Below are 17,648 nucleotides of genomic sequence, written 5' to 3' on the forward strand. Positions count from 1 at the left end.
TGCCCAGGAGTCATGGAAGGGCTGATCCTGGAGAGAGAAGACCTGTAGCCCACCTGGCCAGTTTAGGTGTACTTTGTTTGACGGAAACTACCTCCATTTTTCTCACTGGACACTATTGAGGTGAATAAAAGCAATTTGATTGCACCACTGACTTTGTCAATACTTTTGAATATATTCCAACTAAGTGGAAAACGTTTTTCAGTAGGAGTATTTTTGAGTACCTGGGGATTTTTTCTGTGACTTTTTGAGGACTAATTCCAGTACCTATGGCATATTCTACCCGCACTCAGTACAGAGTGTGACAGCCTGGACCACTTGGCCAGCAGGCGCCCCCTAAACAAAAAAGTTTGAAATCTTGTTTGAAATGCCCAAACTGCCTACTGATGCTGTCACTTGTAGACATGTTTCAGAACTGTCCACAGCCCTCCTCTGAGACACAGAGTAAGTACACAGTACACAGAAATGTTGCCATCTTATAATATAGTTTGTGGGGACCATTATGAAGAAGGTTCAAAACGTGTGAAGTTAAGCCCGCTTATCAAATGTTTAATTGATCTATAAGCTCACAATGGGGACAGAGTGAGAGCTTGTACTGTAGATCTGCTATTTCTTACCATTTTCACCCATAATGTCATGTCCAAAATAGAGAGATCTGGTTGAACATGTTGCCAATTTTAACACTCTCGGATAACACTATTATTCCCATGTTAACTGTATCCATGCAATGCAGGCTAAAAATAAGATTAGAGTTGGTACTGATACCAATGCCAGTAATGGAAATGCCTCCGATGCATCTCTAAATGTGATAATTTAGAGATGCACTGCTAATCACTGCTAATAAAAGTAACTGAACTGTCAGTCAGAGAGAAATTGTCCCTACCTTCCATCTTCAACTCTCTGAATGCCCCACAGGTCCAAGCCATCTTCTGTTAGTGTGCCAGTCTGATGCAGAAGACAAGACAATAACAACTAAAACCCACAAACTAAAAGGGAAGACATTAACGTGTTGTGAGCTTGTACGGTAGATCTGCTATTTTTTTCACTGTTTTTTGCACATTTCTTCACATATAACGACACATGTTCAAAACAGGGCCTCCAGATGTAAAGTGGTGAAGTTACCTTGTCAAAGCAGACCAGGTTGAGTTGGCCGCACATGTTAATCCTCTGCGGACTGATGCAGAAAATGCCAACGCGCTTCAGACGCCTCTGGGCGTAGACGATGCCGGCCGTCATGGCTGCTGGCAACGCTGGTGGCACAGCGATGGTAATAATCTCCAGAGATTCAATGATGATGGTTTTCGTTGGAACCTGGTTGACGCAGAGAATGAAACTACAGATAAATATGTTTAAAGCTGCAATCTGACCGTTGCCTGTCTTGTCCAGTGGTGAACAGTACTCTCTGTACAGTAGTTAAAACATTATTTTTTGAAGCACATGACTTTCTCTGTGCTACAATATGATGTACTATAATATTGTACTTTTGAACTCTATCTCGGTCGACTGTAGAGCTGCTATATATAATATTTTTGAAAATGTCTGAAAATGTGTGTGTGTGTGTGTGTGTGTGTGTGAGAGAGAAAATTTCAATACAGCTATGATGATATTAACCCTGCAAGTCCCAGCAATGCTTTTTATCTGAGTTGCTCCAGTGCCTCCTTTTCTTCAGCCAGTAGTATTACTTGTCAACCACTAGGTGTCCTACCTAACACTAGGGTCTTTTCTTCAGCCAGTAGTATTACTTGTCAACCACTAGGTGTCCTACCTAACACTAGGGTCCAACTCCACATACAAATTCATTTGGGGGTCCTTGACATGAAAAAGTTTGAGAACCACTGCCATAGGCTAGCTAGCGTGCCATGGGCTGGTTCCTGTTGATGGGACGAGGGGTGGTACCTTGTACATGACGCTGAGTACAATGGTGTAGATGAAGCCGATCCCTGCCACGCCCACCAGACACAGCAGGAACAGGTAGGCGTCCCGGTAAAGCTTGAAGTCGGTGGGTTTGGGGTAGAGAATGGAACGAACCAGCTGGCCTTTTTCTGTACTGAACCCTGAGGGGAACAAGACTAGTTAGGTCTTTGCTTTCCCTGTAGACCTCCCATGTGGATTCTTTTTAACAGGTAGCCTACAGTTTCCACCCTGGATTATTTTGTACCTTATGTTTGATCATGCACACCTGCCGCTACCTGGACCTACCAATGTGTTACCACTTTCTCACCTAATGCTTAACATCATGTACTGTATATACTGTGTATCTGCTGGTCTTATGCTATGTGTATGTAGATATCTTGATCTTTTTAAGTTATGTAAAACCCTAACCACACCGGTAAGGGCTCATCCATACACCACTTGACCAGGGTAGCTGTGTCGTTGCAGAGCCTTGAAAGAACATACTGTATCACTCATATGGATCGTCCTTCTCACCGGTTCTGACCACCACAGCCTTGACTAGCTCTCCGGTGTAGAAGCGTGTCTGGATAACGTAGGTTCCACAGAACAGTGTGTGTCTCTTGTGCTCCTCCAAGTCGTAGGTTCTGGTTCCGTCCTGGCCCGAGCCTGGCAGGCTGGTCTTAGTGACCGGCACACTCTCGCCTGGAGTTCACAAGAACATAAACGAGAAATATAAAAATCAATTATCATATTTTTTTCCTAGATCTTTAAGCTCACTATAAGGTCACTAAATGCTAATGCTTAATGTGTGGCACTGCAAAGCGTTATAGATTGGCTATTGTCACCGTGCGACACCATCGTACGATGTAGTACTGTATAAAAAGTGGTTAATTAGTCCAGTGATCCACAACCTTTTTAATGTCAAGGTCCCTGTAACAGAGACAGAGACAGTTACTCATGTTTGCACATATAACCCTTATTTATTGAATGACATTTGCACAGCACATTTGCACTTAAAATTAATTTGCACAGTTCATCTTAGTGCAATATGGAGAGAGTGTAATAGACCAATTATTTGTTTACAAACATTGATGGGGAATTTCTTTTACACGTGAGTGCAGTTAGAACTTTTCCATTGCATCTTTTGAGAGTTGGGGTTCTTGTGCTGCCGGACTGCGCACGCATGCATCAGTGTGACGTCTGATATGTTTGTATTGTGAGGTCTTATTGTTGAGTTTTATTGTGTTTCAGTAGATTGGGCTGGACCATGGTCCGGATGTCAGTACAGAGGGGGAGTTGTGATGTGCTTTTGCTATTGATGTATGTTATTCATGTTGTAGTGTGGTGTGAAAAGGGATACAGACTCATTATTGTTGTAGTTCTTAAGAGTTTGGTATGATGTGGGTTCATGTATTTATTGTATGTTCATTTATGTATGTTTTAGAGTTTGAATACACCCCTGTAAATGGAGCAGTCCAGGCTCATTAGCTGCAGCTTGGTATAACAGGCTGCAGGTTACTGCATTCCAACTGCTAAGACAGTCATTCTCACAGTCCCCCAGTTTGATATGCAATAGTGTCAGACTCAGTGCCATTTGATATGATTTTTATCTCTGACTGAGAACCCAATCTATACCGTCAAATCTGCAGTAGGCCTATCAATTTAAGTGTACAAATGGAACCGAAGTATCAACCATTCAGCTGGGGACCACCCCATGGAATCCCTTCAATGAACCATGGTGTTGTAAAGTAATCATGTATGAGAAAGTGAACCTGTCAGCATGCTCTCGTTCACAATGCAGGTTCCATGGATCAGCACAGCGTCACACGGCATGATCATCCCATTGGCTGGAATAACGATGACATCACCGGGGACCAGGTCCGTGGACATGGCTTCCTCCGTATCTGTAATCAACAGACGTCAACAAATAAGTAGGTCGCTCACAGACACACACACACACACACACACACACACACACACACACACACACAAAAAACGATTTTCATCAATAAATATAAACCTTGTAAAATGTTTCAGAATTTTTCAAATAGTGAAAATAGCCAATCTACAAGCACCACTATTCTTGAAATAGTGTTTAATTCATGATATAAGTCAATAAATAATATTAGTGGACTGAAATTAGTAATGCATTAATCAGTTCATCACTTTAATGTTGCAGTTGGTAAATATGGGGCAGATTTAAATTACTTTGTGTAGATTCACCTATAATAATGTATTCGTTTTGTATTGTTGAATGTTTTGTATTAATAATTTTGTAATTAACAATCTACATCCTTTTGTAATAACTAAAGCTGTCAAATAACTGCAATGCAGTTAAAAGTACATTTGCCTCTGAGATGTAGTGAAAAGTATAAAAATGGGAAATACTCAAGTAAAGTAAAAGTTACTTTCCACCAATGCATACCTTTGTTTCCTCTGCAAAGCGAAACACGGACAACACTGTGAGTAGAGACCATGTCGTGTAACATTACATATTGCTGCAATTAAAAAGAGATGGTTACAATTTAGTTAAAAAAAAGAAAGAAAGAAAAAGTAATGAGACAATGTATTAACGTAATCAAACAAAAATAATGAAAGAAAAATTATACACCTGGAGCAAGGAATTACATGATGCATGCAGTTGAATAACCTACTGTAGCTGATGCTCAAACATATCTTTTAGTATTTTCCTCCTATTTAAATAATGGTTTAGGTCCAGTTTTGAGGCAGTGTAAGCATACGAAATACTGTACCATCACCACCCACCTTTTTGATCGTATACAACGAGGTAGCGATTGATATGAAAGACATGAAAACTATGGCTGCAGCATAGTAGTAATAATCCTGTATACTCCACAGTATGACACAGAACAGCTGGAAGATGTAGAAGGGATTCAAGACCTGATAGATAAAGAGAGGGAGAGAGAGAGAGAGAGAACGTTGAGGATTCCTTGTATACATATTGAACATTGCTAATGCTACACAGTCATTAGTGTTCAGTTAGTTCTGATCCATTTGCTTACATCATGTGTACTGAGTTACAAATGGATAATTTAACACTGGTTATATGGTAACTTTTTTTGAGCGGTGCCTTCGCTCCATTACGCAGCTATGTGTGTCCCTATCACCGGCGTAGGGTCCATTGGTCCACGGGGGCCGTGGCCCAGTCAGTTTAGAGCTGGCCCAGTTTAACTTCGAAGAGAGGGGGGCGAAAAAACAAGAAAAACAACAAAAGATAGCCTACTTTGGCAGCCCTTGTGCATGCAAATGTCTGTTTCGTAGCAAACTACAGCATGCAAAGCCGCCTTTGTTTTAAATGGTCCCCCATTAACACGTCGGCAAAAACATTCACACCTATCGGCCGGAGATGTGCTACCCCCCGGGGACCCCCTCACGGCAACCCCACATGGGGACCCCCACATGGTAACCGATCGGACCGGGTGATCGGAAATCGGGGGCGATCACGTCATTTTCAAATGATCGGAATCAGATCAGGAGCCAAAAATCGTGATCGGGGAACATCCCTACTCCCTAGTATCAATATTATATCCATATCATTATATTAGACTGGGTATTGTCTGTGATTTGGGATATTGTATTACTGTGATATGGCATAAATGTGTTCTATAAAATATAAATATCGGATCGGGAAGAATCGGTATCGGCAGATGCGCAACATAAAATGATCAGAATCGGATCGGGAGCAAAAAAACTGATCACGACATCCCTAGTAAATACAACAATAAATGTATAGTTGCATCGCTCAGTTCACAGATTTTTAAGGCTATTTGATCATATCCAGCTGAATGTAATCAAACTTGACATTATTTCAATCTTACAAACCCACCTCTTTTATTAGGAGTATGAACAAAGAGGGAACCCTCACAGCAATCTCATTTTCCTCAAAAAACTGCCTCCTGTCGAACGAGAATTGGAGGTAATTGTCACTTTTATTTTATTTGTGTTACGTATTTATGCAGACACAGCATACATTTATTGGCACAGCTCATCCCTCTGTACACAGTATGCACACACTCATGCATATTATCATGTACATTATACACAATGCAAGTAGTATAATGGTTATGTCACGATCTTAGCCTCTACACCGCCCTGTGTGTCCTTCCCTGCGCTGTGTGCCAGTGGGGCAGACAAGCAAACCAATTGTGCATTATGATGAAAGCATGAAACTTTCAGCACATCATCTACATACCCCAAGGTTTGATTTCAAATGTGGAACCACTTTCTGACTGACCTCTGGTGACCTTGAGGGGTCATTAATAATATATATATAATATATAATAATATATTGTTAAAATGGCAGTTTTGTTCTAATAAATGAAAATTTAAACCCAATAGTCTACAGACTACAGAGTATCACATTCACATCCTAACAGGTTCTTGGAGGACAGCCACAAATAACATAACAGTATTTATCATTGAGTTGAATGCCTTTATCCCAGAAATGTTTATCAATGTTGCAATACAGCCAAGGAATGACAGAGCGTGCATCATTCCGGGATGCATTTATAGCACCTTTCGAGTCTTCCTGATTCTTCAAAGCACATGCTCACTCACCGATGGCAGAGGAAACCATAATAACTTAGAGTTCAGTGTCTTGATATAGCAATATAGCTATTTCCTAAATTGTACCTATTTTGTACATAATTAACCCATTCTGAACGGGAACCCCTTCTTTTGGTGTTTTAAGCATTATGTTATACTAAAAAATCGTGAAAATGTGGCGCAAATCTTTGAATATATATTCTTTCAGAGCGAACGTTTTCAACTCAAATCTTTGCTTCTGGGGCGGGGGGGGGGGGTGGTTCCACGTCTGAAAACAAACTTCATAGTATATAGAAACACTATAGAAATGTTCATGCTTTTCTCATAAAATGTACAATTACCTTCCATATATGAGCTTATCTGCCCTACTTACTGTTGAAACTTTGGCCAGTGTGTTGTTCGGCTTGTTCTGCTGACCCCCTCCCCTCTCTGTGCGTCCCTGATTGAGAGACTGCTTCCGCCTGGGCAACCCAGGTGACAGAGAATTTCTGTAGTCGAGGACAAGCCCTAATAGCAGTAGCCAAATTATAGAGCTGTTTATCCACACGTGAACTGGATGTGTTGGAGGATCAAAACAGTGTACTGTACCTGTATTCCTGCAGTTTTGTGCTGAGACCAGAGCTGTGGTCAGAGTGAATGTCACTGCAGCTCAACTTCAGATCCTCCAGGCCTCTAGAAAAGGATGACACTTATCTCTAGATGTGCAATCCAGGGGTGCAACAGTTAATTAGCCTGGCCGGGCAGACTCATAGCGAGGGTTCACTGATGTTTTCTCCCCCAGGAAACATCAGTGAACCCTCGCAATGAGTCTGGCCGCGCCAGGCTAACGGTTAATGGGATTCATCGAATGAATCGATTATGAAAAATAATCATTTATAATCAATTTTCAAAATGACCGAAAATAGATATATCACTCACACAACAGTCTGATCTATAAGTCAGCTGATACAGTGGCTATTTTTGCTATTACGCAACAGTATTGTACAACAGAGTATTATAGGCTTTAAGTGATTAAGTGTTTAATCAGACTAATAGAATTGAAATGTGTCAATTGTAAAAAATATATATATTTTCATGTGGGGTGCATACTTAGTTTAGACTAGTCATTGGTTAGACACGTGTGCTGCCCCGTGGGAGGTTAGGTTTAGGGTGAGGGTTTGAGATAGGTTGTAGTTGTAGGACTAATGACTGGTTTAACCAATGACTAGTCTAAACCAAAAACTGTCTAAACAAATGAAATACAAATATTCCCCAAAAATATGTTATTCGAAAAGGTCAATAGAACAATCACTAAAGATAATAAGCCCTAAGCACTAAAGCACATCATCACTAACATGAAAGTCGATCAACAAGTTACTGTAACTGGATTCTGGAGTATTTTTATTTTTTTTAACAAAGCATTAGTGAATTGAGTAAACAAGTACTACACAGCACAATGTTTGTTTGATTGTTTGTATTTGTGCAGCTCTTACTTATAAATGACAAAACTCTGCTTCACGTCGTTCCAGTAGTATTTCGTGCTGTGGTGGGTAAAATAGTGGATCTAAAAATGATAAGGAAAGGAATCGCAGCATTAAAGTAAGCAAGACAGAGAGATATAAGTTGCTAGAGACATGGAACTTGTGATTTAAAATACATTCAATACATACATAAAATATATTAACTTTCTAACTGCATTTCCTTTTACAGCAATTATATGTTGATCAAAGGCGCAACCAGTGCCGGCTTAGCCTCGGAAACCCAGACGTTTTTATTTCCAGGGAGAAAACATAAGTCTGGGGCAGAGTCCACTTCAATTCGGCATACTATACAGTAGCGCAAACGTTGCTCACTCTTTGCTGATTTCTGATCGTCTGCACCTCGGTGAACCCTGCCTATGTGAGTTTATTTAAAAAAACCCTGTTATGAAAATGTGGTCTCACTTCCTTCCTGGACTACAAAGTCACACCTCCATGCTGCCTCCCCCTCTCCACAAGGAGGGGAAGTGCACTAAAGCATTATGGGCATTGTAGGAATTCAGCAATCCAGTCAATACCTAGTGAAACACACAGACTTCATTATTTTTCTGGCCATAGTGTGCAAATTTCAAATTGTGCTACTGTTATCTACTACAGATACTATTAACATTGAGTGACTGCAGTTTCTTCCGCTGTGAAATGTCCCTTTAAGGCGCTGCAGCACAGAGCACCAACCTTGAAACTGAAAGAAGACTAAAGTATTGCCGCAAGAGCGCCAAAATGTAGAAGCAAAGGCTGCTGAAGGAGCGCTGAAACGGTGAAGCGCGCCTGTGAACCGTTTTTCTGCACTACAATGACGTTTTATTCATTAAAATTGTACACTCAGAGTTGCACATAAATTAACGCTGAGGATTGCAGCTTTAAAACCTACAGTATTGAGTTCTAGGTTTTTTCCCCCCAGCTCCTTATCAGCAGTACACATGTAACACAAAGGCATGACGCAGATTCTCTCACTCTAGTACCTGAATAGGCTGGATATGAGAACATATCTCTGGAAGGTCTTCATTAACAGTAGAGAAGGTATGGACGGTGTCCCCGTTAGGCAAGTCAACGATGGTCTGGAGATCCACGCTGTCGAAGGGGCCCTTCCCTGGAGCCAGCATCACGTGTACCTTGGCCCGAAACCACTGCTTGAACTCATCCTGAGATCAAGATTCACATTTTTTTATTTGTTAAAACTCATACAAGAACACAAGATTAAAATTATTTGGTTTTGGCACCTCAACATTGTATCAACAATAACCGTAACGAAAGAAAGCAGTAAGGTATTAACTCTGTGGTCGCGTGTTCAACACAGATCTGTTTGATTTTTCATAATATTACTCCTACACATTTTGTTCAAACATCACAAAGGTTATTATCCTGGTGGAGACTCGCCTGGTGGAGACTCGACTGTGCCCTGAAGGGCACTTTTACTAGTTTGTTTTTGTTTTTTTAGACAAAAGTGAATCATATTATATTGGGCTGTGCACACACTTTCCTCATGGTTTGATTGGATGAAAACAAGTTCTCTGGACCAAAATTTAGTGAAGTTGAGATGAGACCAAACAAGAGATTACCTGTTCTGTGTAATCTGGGGAATAATGTTTTTAATTTAAAAAGAGAGCTCACCAGAAAACACAAGATTACTTTATTCAGAGGCTAAATTGACCTTATCATTCATAACATCATGAGCCAGGGGGAGATAACTACATGAATGATCTTGTTGTATAATGCAACACAATTTATCACTACATTCATGGAATGCAGTAACTACATTTATTAGCTCTTGTAGTGTAGCACAGGTTACGGGTTCATGCAAAGGACACTCATCATCATGCCATATAAATTCTACCTTAATTTCAGCTTGGCAAGATGGCACAACACAGCTCTTTACTGTACACGTGAGCCCTAATAAAGCTCTTTCATACATTAGAAGCGGCCCGGGCGGCAGTGGCTCAAGCGATATAGCGCTGTCTTGGAATTGGGAAGGTCTGTGTGTGTTGAAATACCCCTTGAGCAAGACACTGATTCCCTAAGTGCTTCCAGTGAGCAGGTTGGTGCACCTTGCAGCCATTTTCCGACCTATAAGCTCTAAATTGAGAAAATGCATTTAACCCACCTAAGACCTGAGGCTGATTCTACAAAATGTCAGTAGTTGTAGATCACACACATGTGAACTGAGTGGTGCAATTCCCCCCCCCCCCCCCCCCCCCCCCCCTCTCTCTCTCATTAGAGACACAGCACTACCCCTCTCTCTGTTTCTGGCGCCCCCTACTGGTATAAATAAGTAACATACTCGTGCTCATAGACACACACAGGTACACAGGTACACAGGTACATGGACATTGCTGGTTGTAGGAGTGGTTGCACCACTCAAAAATAGCAGATGTAAAATCTCTCAGTGCGACACCAAGTGACACGCAGTGAGCTTGTATATGTGCTTGTCGCTCCAGGGGCCTGTTGGCTTACTCGCTCGCTCCTTACTCACCGCCACCCTCCATCGCTCACCTTGATTTGCGCACCAGTCGTGTGTGTGTGTGTCTGGATGGAGATGTGTGCCTCTTTACCGTGGTCCTGAGCAGGAGTGTGTGTGCCTCTCTGAGGGAGGTGTGTGTGCAGGTTCCCTTCACGGCCCACTCCGGGAGCCAGTAGAGTAACAGCAGGAGGAGACCACCGGAGCACAGCGCTCCCACGCCCACCAAGATCATCTTCCACAGACAGGGCCGGTAACCCCACACCGCCTGCAGGGGGCAGTGGGACATCATAAGAACATGTCCAAAACTGTTACTTTTCAGAACATGGAAAGCAATAACCTGCGTTCCAATGGATCCAATATCCTACTCCTATAGAGCGTCGCAGTCCCGCCCCCTGCCATGGCCCAGGAAATTATTCTCCGTTCATTTTCCTCATAGACATTTCAGAAAGTATTTATTTAAAGACATTTACGCTGCGGACAAAGCCAACTCTTGTCGTGACAAACACAATTCTTCGGGCCAAACAAAGAATTAGAAAGTAGAAAAAAACGGCAGGTTACAACACTTTTTTTGTTGTTTTTCTTCTATGTAATTATTAGTTTTGTCCAAAATATTGTGTGTGTTGTCATGATTTGTCACGACTAGAGTTGGCTTCGTACGACGCTTAAAAGGTCTTTAAATAAATACTTTATGAAATGTCTATGAGAAAAATGCATTGGGATTCATTTCCTGGGCCACTCGTTGTTCTGAAAGGGGGAGGGACTGCGATGCTCTATAACTAGAATGCCCACACCGTCAGCTATTGCCCAGCTCACGAGCACTCCACTTGGCTCCAAATTTGCCATAGAATATTCATCAATGCTCTGGCTATGATCTATGGATATTATTTCCCCGCCATCAATGTATTTACATGTTGTACAGTTAATATAAAACTCCATTATTCAGGCACATTTTACAGTTAATATACATAGCACATTTCAGCCACCTTTTTTGGCCATTAGGCCCACCCTACGTGGCGCAAAATACGTCACAAATTTGCGAAACAGATCTACAAGCTAACAGTGCGTCGCTACTCGACACGTTCTCTTTCCTCCTGCACTCTTCCAATGGCCCCTAGCCATTTTTAGTAAGGATCTTATTCTTTAGTTTAGGATCATACTGCTGCACGCTTGCTGTTCCAGCACTCACTGAACAGACAGACAGACAGAATGTTATGCAGAGGACGGACTTTCACATGATCAATGTCAGTTTGTCTAATGTGCAAACATAAGGTGGACATCATGGACACACAACTTCAGCTTTTCTCTCTCTCGCTCTCTCTCTGTGTGTGTGTGTGTGTGTGTGTGTGTGAGTGTGTGTGTGTGTTCTCTCTCTCTGTCCCGCGGGAGTCCTGCAGGTTATATTTCCACTGAGATCCAAAAACATTACCAAACAGAGCGAGCGTGCCTGAGAGAGGGCCTGTTTATTAGTGAGGAGTGTTGTAATACAGCGACAAGCAGTGCACTCGACAACGGATGAGAGAGAGAGAGGGGGGAGAGAGAGGGGGGAGAGAGAGACAGACAGATAGACTGATAGTCAGTCACTCTGTTTCTGACCAAATTTTCACTCGCCGTCAGTTGATTCTTCATATCCATATAACACAAACCGCTGGATAATTTGTTTATTTTTGGATCACAGTTTATTTGATGTGATACTGTGTGTGTGAGAGACTGTCTGTCTCTTTAGGTGCATACAACACACCAGGGACTACATTGTCCCAAATGTAGCACTGCACCTTTAAGGGTATAAAAGGGGTGACCAGGTTTGAGGCCTCATGTTTGGCCAGAAGCCTGATTTGAGTGTTTGTTGTGGACCTGGAGGCGTGAGGAGTACAACCTAGTACTTGGTAAGAAAACCGGTCCTCCAGCAAATGTTGATTATAATATGGGGATATATTTTAATTAGTGTCATTTTATATTTGACATTTACAGAGTTTGGCAGGTGTGATGTTTTGTGAGGGGGAGCTGGGACGCTGCTGGAGTCAGTAAAGGATAGGGGAATAGGTTTTAAGTAGCCGCAATTTGCAACTCTAGTTGCAATACCCTCCCGATTCATCCAATTTGCTTTTGCGATATACTTGTATGAAACGACGTTATACTCACCAACATTGCAGCTCTAGGCCAAGCTTGAATTATCCTCTTTCAATCTGCCAAGCTTTTGCTTCATAAAAAGTCACCGTAGACATGTTATGAGCTACTTTCTGTCAAGAAATTATTTGCAGGTGATTCATTTTCTAAGTGTTGGAGTTTGGAAGCACTTGTTTTTATTAACGGGCCGCGCTGCTGCCTCCTGCATTATGTGCAAATGCAAGTCGACAGGTGGTACGTGGGGCCTTTCAGTGACTTCGACGAGTGCTTCCAAACTCCAACACTTTCTTGACAAAGTAGCTCATAACATGTCTACGGTGACTTTTTATGAAACAAGCTTGACAGATTGAAAGAGGATAATTCAAGCTTGGCCTAGAGCTGCAATGTTGGTAAGTTTCATACAAGAAGATCGCAAAAGCAAAATGGATGAATGGGGAGTCAATGGAGGGTATTGCAACTCTAGATTAATCCCATTAGTTGCAAACTGCAGCTAGGTTTTAAGAGGGGACAATGTTACCGTAGTCAACTGTTAATAGCCTGATTTATCCTCTGTACTTTCAGAGCCTCCAGGTCCTTTCCTGGGTTAACTACATCCACAGCGACTCCTGTGTCTGTGTGTATTCAGTGGGAGCCTTGAGTATATTGACCAGGTAGGGTTTGGTATTTTGTTGTATTTTAATAGTCTTTTAATATTTTGTATAATGTAATGAATTTGTTTTGAGGGGTAACCAGATGTATTATGTGATCTATTGTAGGACAACTAACATACCTTACAAAACATATGTCTGTGTCCTTTTCATGGACTTCTCCTCTGCTTTTAATACGGTCCAACCCCATGTTCTCCTAAGACGCCTGTGTGACCTGAACGTTAGGCAGTAACATAATTTTGTGGATTAGGGAGTTTCTGAGAGAAACCCCAACGAGTCTGTATTAATAACATTCTGTCTGACTGCGTTGTCCTGAATACTGGCGCTCCACAGGAGTGTGTTTTATCTCCTCTGTTATTCTCCCTATACACAAAAACAAAGAGTTCTCTCTCATAAAGTACGCTGATGATATATGGCCTTGGTTGCCCGCCTGCGGGACGTTTCCAGTCCCTCCTACAGTCCCTAGCACATCGACCGTATCGCCACCTGGTTTGACAACAGCTTCCTTGTTTGGGAGGGGGGCTCAGGGACCATCTTTATATTTAGGCCTGTTATTATGAGTGGGGAGGAAGTGGAGCAGGTCAGTCACTACAAAAAGGCAAGGCAGCAGCTTTATCTTCTCAGGAAACTGAGAAGTTTTAATGCCTAGTAAACATACTCTGACCATGGTCTATAGGTCACTCACTGAGTGTGTTTTCACTTTTAACATCGTATCCTGATATGGGAATCTCAGAGATAAAAACAAGCTCACCCAGGTAGTCAACCAGGCCAGTAAGATCATTGGAGACAAACAATTGCAACTTCAGGACATATATATCCGCTCCCAAACCAAAAAGGCAATTCAGATATACAAGGATTCCACCCACCCTCTTCGTTCTTGCCATCAGGCAGGAGGCTTAGAGCTAGCTAGCTAAAAAGAAGGGTTACGAAACTTTGTTTGTGCCAACTGCTGTGGACATTTTAAATAAGATGTTTAAATAGTTCTGCACCACCTAATCCCCATAGCCCATGATCACTGTTGCTGTGCTATGTGAATGCATTTTATATAGTATTTTAATTAGGGATGCACCGAAAGGGAAATTCTTGGCCGAAACCGAATACCGAATATAGGAAACAGTTGGCCGAAAACCGAATACCGAATATCCGAATATGATTAATATTATACATCTTTTTTCCTACCATTGCTGTCATGGCCGTACCTTAAAGCTACCTGATTTATGGCAAAATATTTTTTTATGGCAAAACGTAACTTAAATAATAATCACTATTATGGGTCCATAAAACATTTATTCAGCCCTTTTGAATCCATTAATTGCATACACTATTCGGTGATATATTTTCTGCCCGAAAATGCATCTTTAGCCATTTTCTGCCGAACATTTTCTGCGGCTGAATATTCGGGGCATCAATAGTTAAAATAGTATGTTTACAGAGTAAGTACAGAATAAATTATCTCTCAATCACCGGGTAATGACTGTGACACAGTCCTGTAGCTGAAAGGTCAGAAGGTCAGTCCAATGTTTCCAGCCAGACAGGTCTAGTCCAGAATGCCACTTAAGCACTATATACTTTGTTGTACAACAAATAGCAAAGATTGTTGACCTACAAGCTTGTAGATGTTTGGAAAATTTGAAAGATTTAGAAAGCTTTTGCCTATAATGCCATGTTGAAAGTGGTTATCACTTAACATACCTACACCCGCACAGTATCATTGGTATGAAGTGTAACTGAATATCGCTGTTTTAGTATCCCCACTTAACCCATTAACCTGAGTTTGATTCTACAAATGTTATGTTATGGTTATGGCAACTTAACTTAAATAATAATCACTATTATGGATCCATAAAACATTTATTCAGCTCTTTTGAATGCATTAATTGCATACACTATTCAGTGATATATTTTCTGCGGCCGAATATTCAGTGCATCACTAATTTTAATGTATTTGTGTATTTTACGTAATGTTTTATTGTTGTAAACTGACTACCGGTGTGCCAAAGACAAATTTCCATTTTATGTCAATTTAATGGACAAAGTTTTCTTAACCTTTATCTTTAACCTACAACCTTTCACTGCATTTCCCACCGTGCCGTATTGTATTTGAGACTGGGTTTTACCAGATTGTTTGTTGGGCCATGTGCCATAGTGGTGTATACATACTGGGCCATTAATGAATAGTGCATGTAATAGTTTGGATTATGTTTGCTGTGATTACAAATAAAGTAATTACTTTATTTGCTTTTGGTTTGTTTTTGATTTGTTTATTCGCTGTGTTTAGTTTGGAGGACCCCGTAGGCCCTGAAGCCTTAGTTCACCCTATATCACCTGCCCTTGGGCTCAGTCCCACTTTTAGGATTGTGATTTCCCAGCTATAATAAAACCTCTTCACTTCTGTATTTTAACTTGAATATATTTTTCTACATGTTGAATAAACTTGACACTTTTGATACATCAGCCTCTGGTTCTGTTCATTCTGAACCCGTACCTACTTGGGGAACCTTGGCATTGTTCAGTTACATTGTCCAACATATACAGTTGCTCTATGCTAAAGCTATGGTTAATGTGTTTGTACTGTAAACTTTATTTGTATAGCAGATAAAGGATCCCTCACTGTAGGATCCCTCACTCCTATTTGTGAGGGTTGTGGTCATTTCAAAATATAGCCCTGATACACAAATATCACCTAATACACTCCAGTTACATAGTGCTTACTACTGTATAAATTGTTGCAAATGTAAGCAAGACACTTTCTTACAAAAAACAACGACTTATCACTCACCACATACAATTACTCATTCAAACAACTAATACTTCTGTCCATAACTCCACTGGGTACATACATACCGGTATTATATAAACTACAAAGGACATTGACAATGTTATATACAGTGTTGGTGAATAACGGATAAATATGTTTCTTTGTTATTTCAACATTTCACAAACAATTATTAATTATTAATTGCTATTGAATATATTGGAAGGGGTCCTTGGGGCCAAAAAGGTTTGAACATTTTTGGTCCAGAAACGTCAGGCAGTAATACTATTCAACCAGTAGGTGTCCTACCCGACACAGGTCTTTCTCAATGGAAGAGGAAGACTACCTTGAATCATCTTGAATTGTATTAACATAGTATACTATAGTAACTCCACCTGGTCAAAATAAAAGTGTAGGCCGTTTCACTAAAGAGGTTCTGGATTGCATCTTTAACATCGCCATCACATGTAGTCCATTATAGTGCAATATAGTATTATTATATTGTATGGGGTTTTATTTACCATCTCATCCTCCAGGCCCTCATTGATGGTCACTTCTCTCTTCATCCTGCCAGCAGTGTTGACACTACGGAGAGGAGGAACAAGTGCTTGATTCCTTTTTAATGTGTTTCATTTGTCACGGTTTTCTTATCACAGTCTTCCTTTCGGGTCAATAAACATGTAACATATAGTCGAGATGAACAATGAACACATTCGCCTTCTACAGGAAGAATAGAAACGGGTCAAGGCGACCAGAGGTGTATTTGAATGTCATTCTTTTAAAACCCATTAAGACTCGGCACTTGAACAATAATAAAACCATATGCCTGCCCTACATGTTACAATTTAGGCATTTAGCAGATGCTCTTATTACTTGAAAATTAGCCCAGCTCAGCGTAATCTCTAATCATTGGCATGATTAGAGTAACTATAGCAGGCAGGCCTTATTAACTCAATCTCAATCAATCAAATCAAAACTTCAAAAGGGCTCAATTATATATAAGATTATGTGAACTCTGAAGGGTAAGCAAATAGTCTGTTAACTTTGCGGAGAACTACAGTAAGTCTACCTGCTCCACCTTTTTCAATTAGCCTACTTATGCGCTGTATGTTAAATCAGACAACACATTTACAAGCTCACAACACGTAAAATTGTTATTTTTGGCAATATTCACATATAACATGCCCAAACTAGGAATGACATGTTGAAAGTTGATAAATGGTGTGCAAGAAATGCGCAAGAGAGTTGTTGACACATCAGTATGTTTTGTATGATGATGTCCATATCATCACTGGATCCTATAATGCTCATCTAGGGTTAATTGTCTACATTTCTCCTTGAACTCCTTCATTTAAATAACTTATCGCTGATCCACATTTTCTCATGGGAGTGTTTCACTCAAATATAACTAGGCTACTGTTTTGCTCAGGGCACCTTTATTACTCAAGCTGATACAAGAGTATTTTTCTTACAAATACCTTTGTGTACCTACTGTATATGTTCCCAAATTGGGGACACAAAACATATGGGTCCCCAATTTAGCATGCATGATCATTGCAAATCTGTCTACTAAATAAAAGTAGAGGTAAATCTACTAATGTAATATACAGTTTAATACATGTGTGTATGTATGTGTATGTATGTATCCCATCCATAAGGAGCAGAAAAAACTATCTATTCGACCAGTACCG

General features: G+C 40.8%; 1 protein-coding gene across 2 annotated transcripts in view; it reads right to left on the bottom strand.

Annotated features, from left to right (window-relative positions):
* LOC308325725 (polyamine-transporting ATPase 13A3-like) overlaps positions 1-17,648 on the bottom strand; it is a 33,269-nt gene that overhangs the window by 14,710 nt on the left and 911 nt on the right. For both annotated transcript variants that reach the window (XM_080778385.1, XM_080778384.1), the window contains exons 2-14: positions 16,479-16,542; positions 10,523-10,696; positions 8,936-9,115; positions 7,929-7,999; positions 7,045-7,128; positions 5,738-5,807; positions 4,657-4,791; positions 4,316-4,388; positions 3,663-3,794; positions 2,425-2,592; positions 1,894-2,051; positions 1,120-1,308; positions 881-942 (exon numbers count right to left, since the gene is read on the bottom strand). In XM_080778385.1, the coding sequence (XP_080634511.1) occupies positions 881-942; positions 1,120-1,308; positions 1,894-2,051; positions 2,425-2,592; positions 3,663-3,794; positions 4,316-4,388; positions 4,657-4,791; positions 5,738-5,807; positions 7,045-7,128; positions 7,929-7,999; positions 8,936-9,115; positions 10,523-10,696; positions 16,479-16,523 (1,541 nt within the window). In that variant the 5' untranslated portion in view covers positions 16,524-16,542. The remainder of the gene's footprint in view (positions 1-880; positions 943-1,119; positions 1,309-1,893; positions 2,052-2,424; positions 2,593-3,662; positions 3,795-4,315; positions 4,389-4,656; positions 4,792-5,737; positions 5,808-7,044; positions 7,129-7,928; positions 8,000-8,935; positions 9,116-10,522; positions 10,697-16,478; positions 16,543-17,648) is intronic.

The sequence above is a fragment of the Protomyctophum bolini genome (assembly GCF_963924005.1).
Source record: "Protomyctophum bolini genome assembly, chromosome: 12".
NCBI classification, from domain to species: Eukaryota; Metazoa; Chordata; class Actinopteri; order Myctophiformes; family Myctophidae; genus Protomyctophum; species Protomyctophum bolini.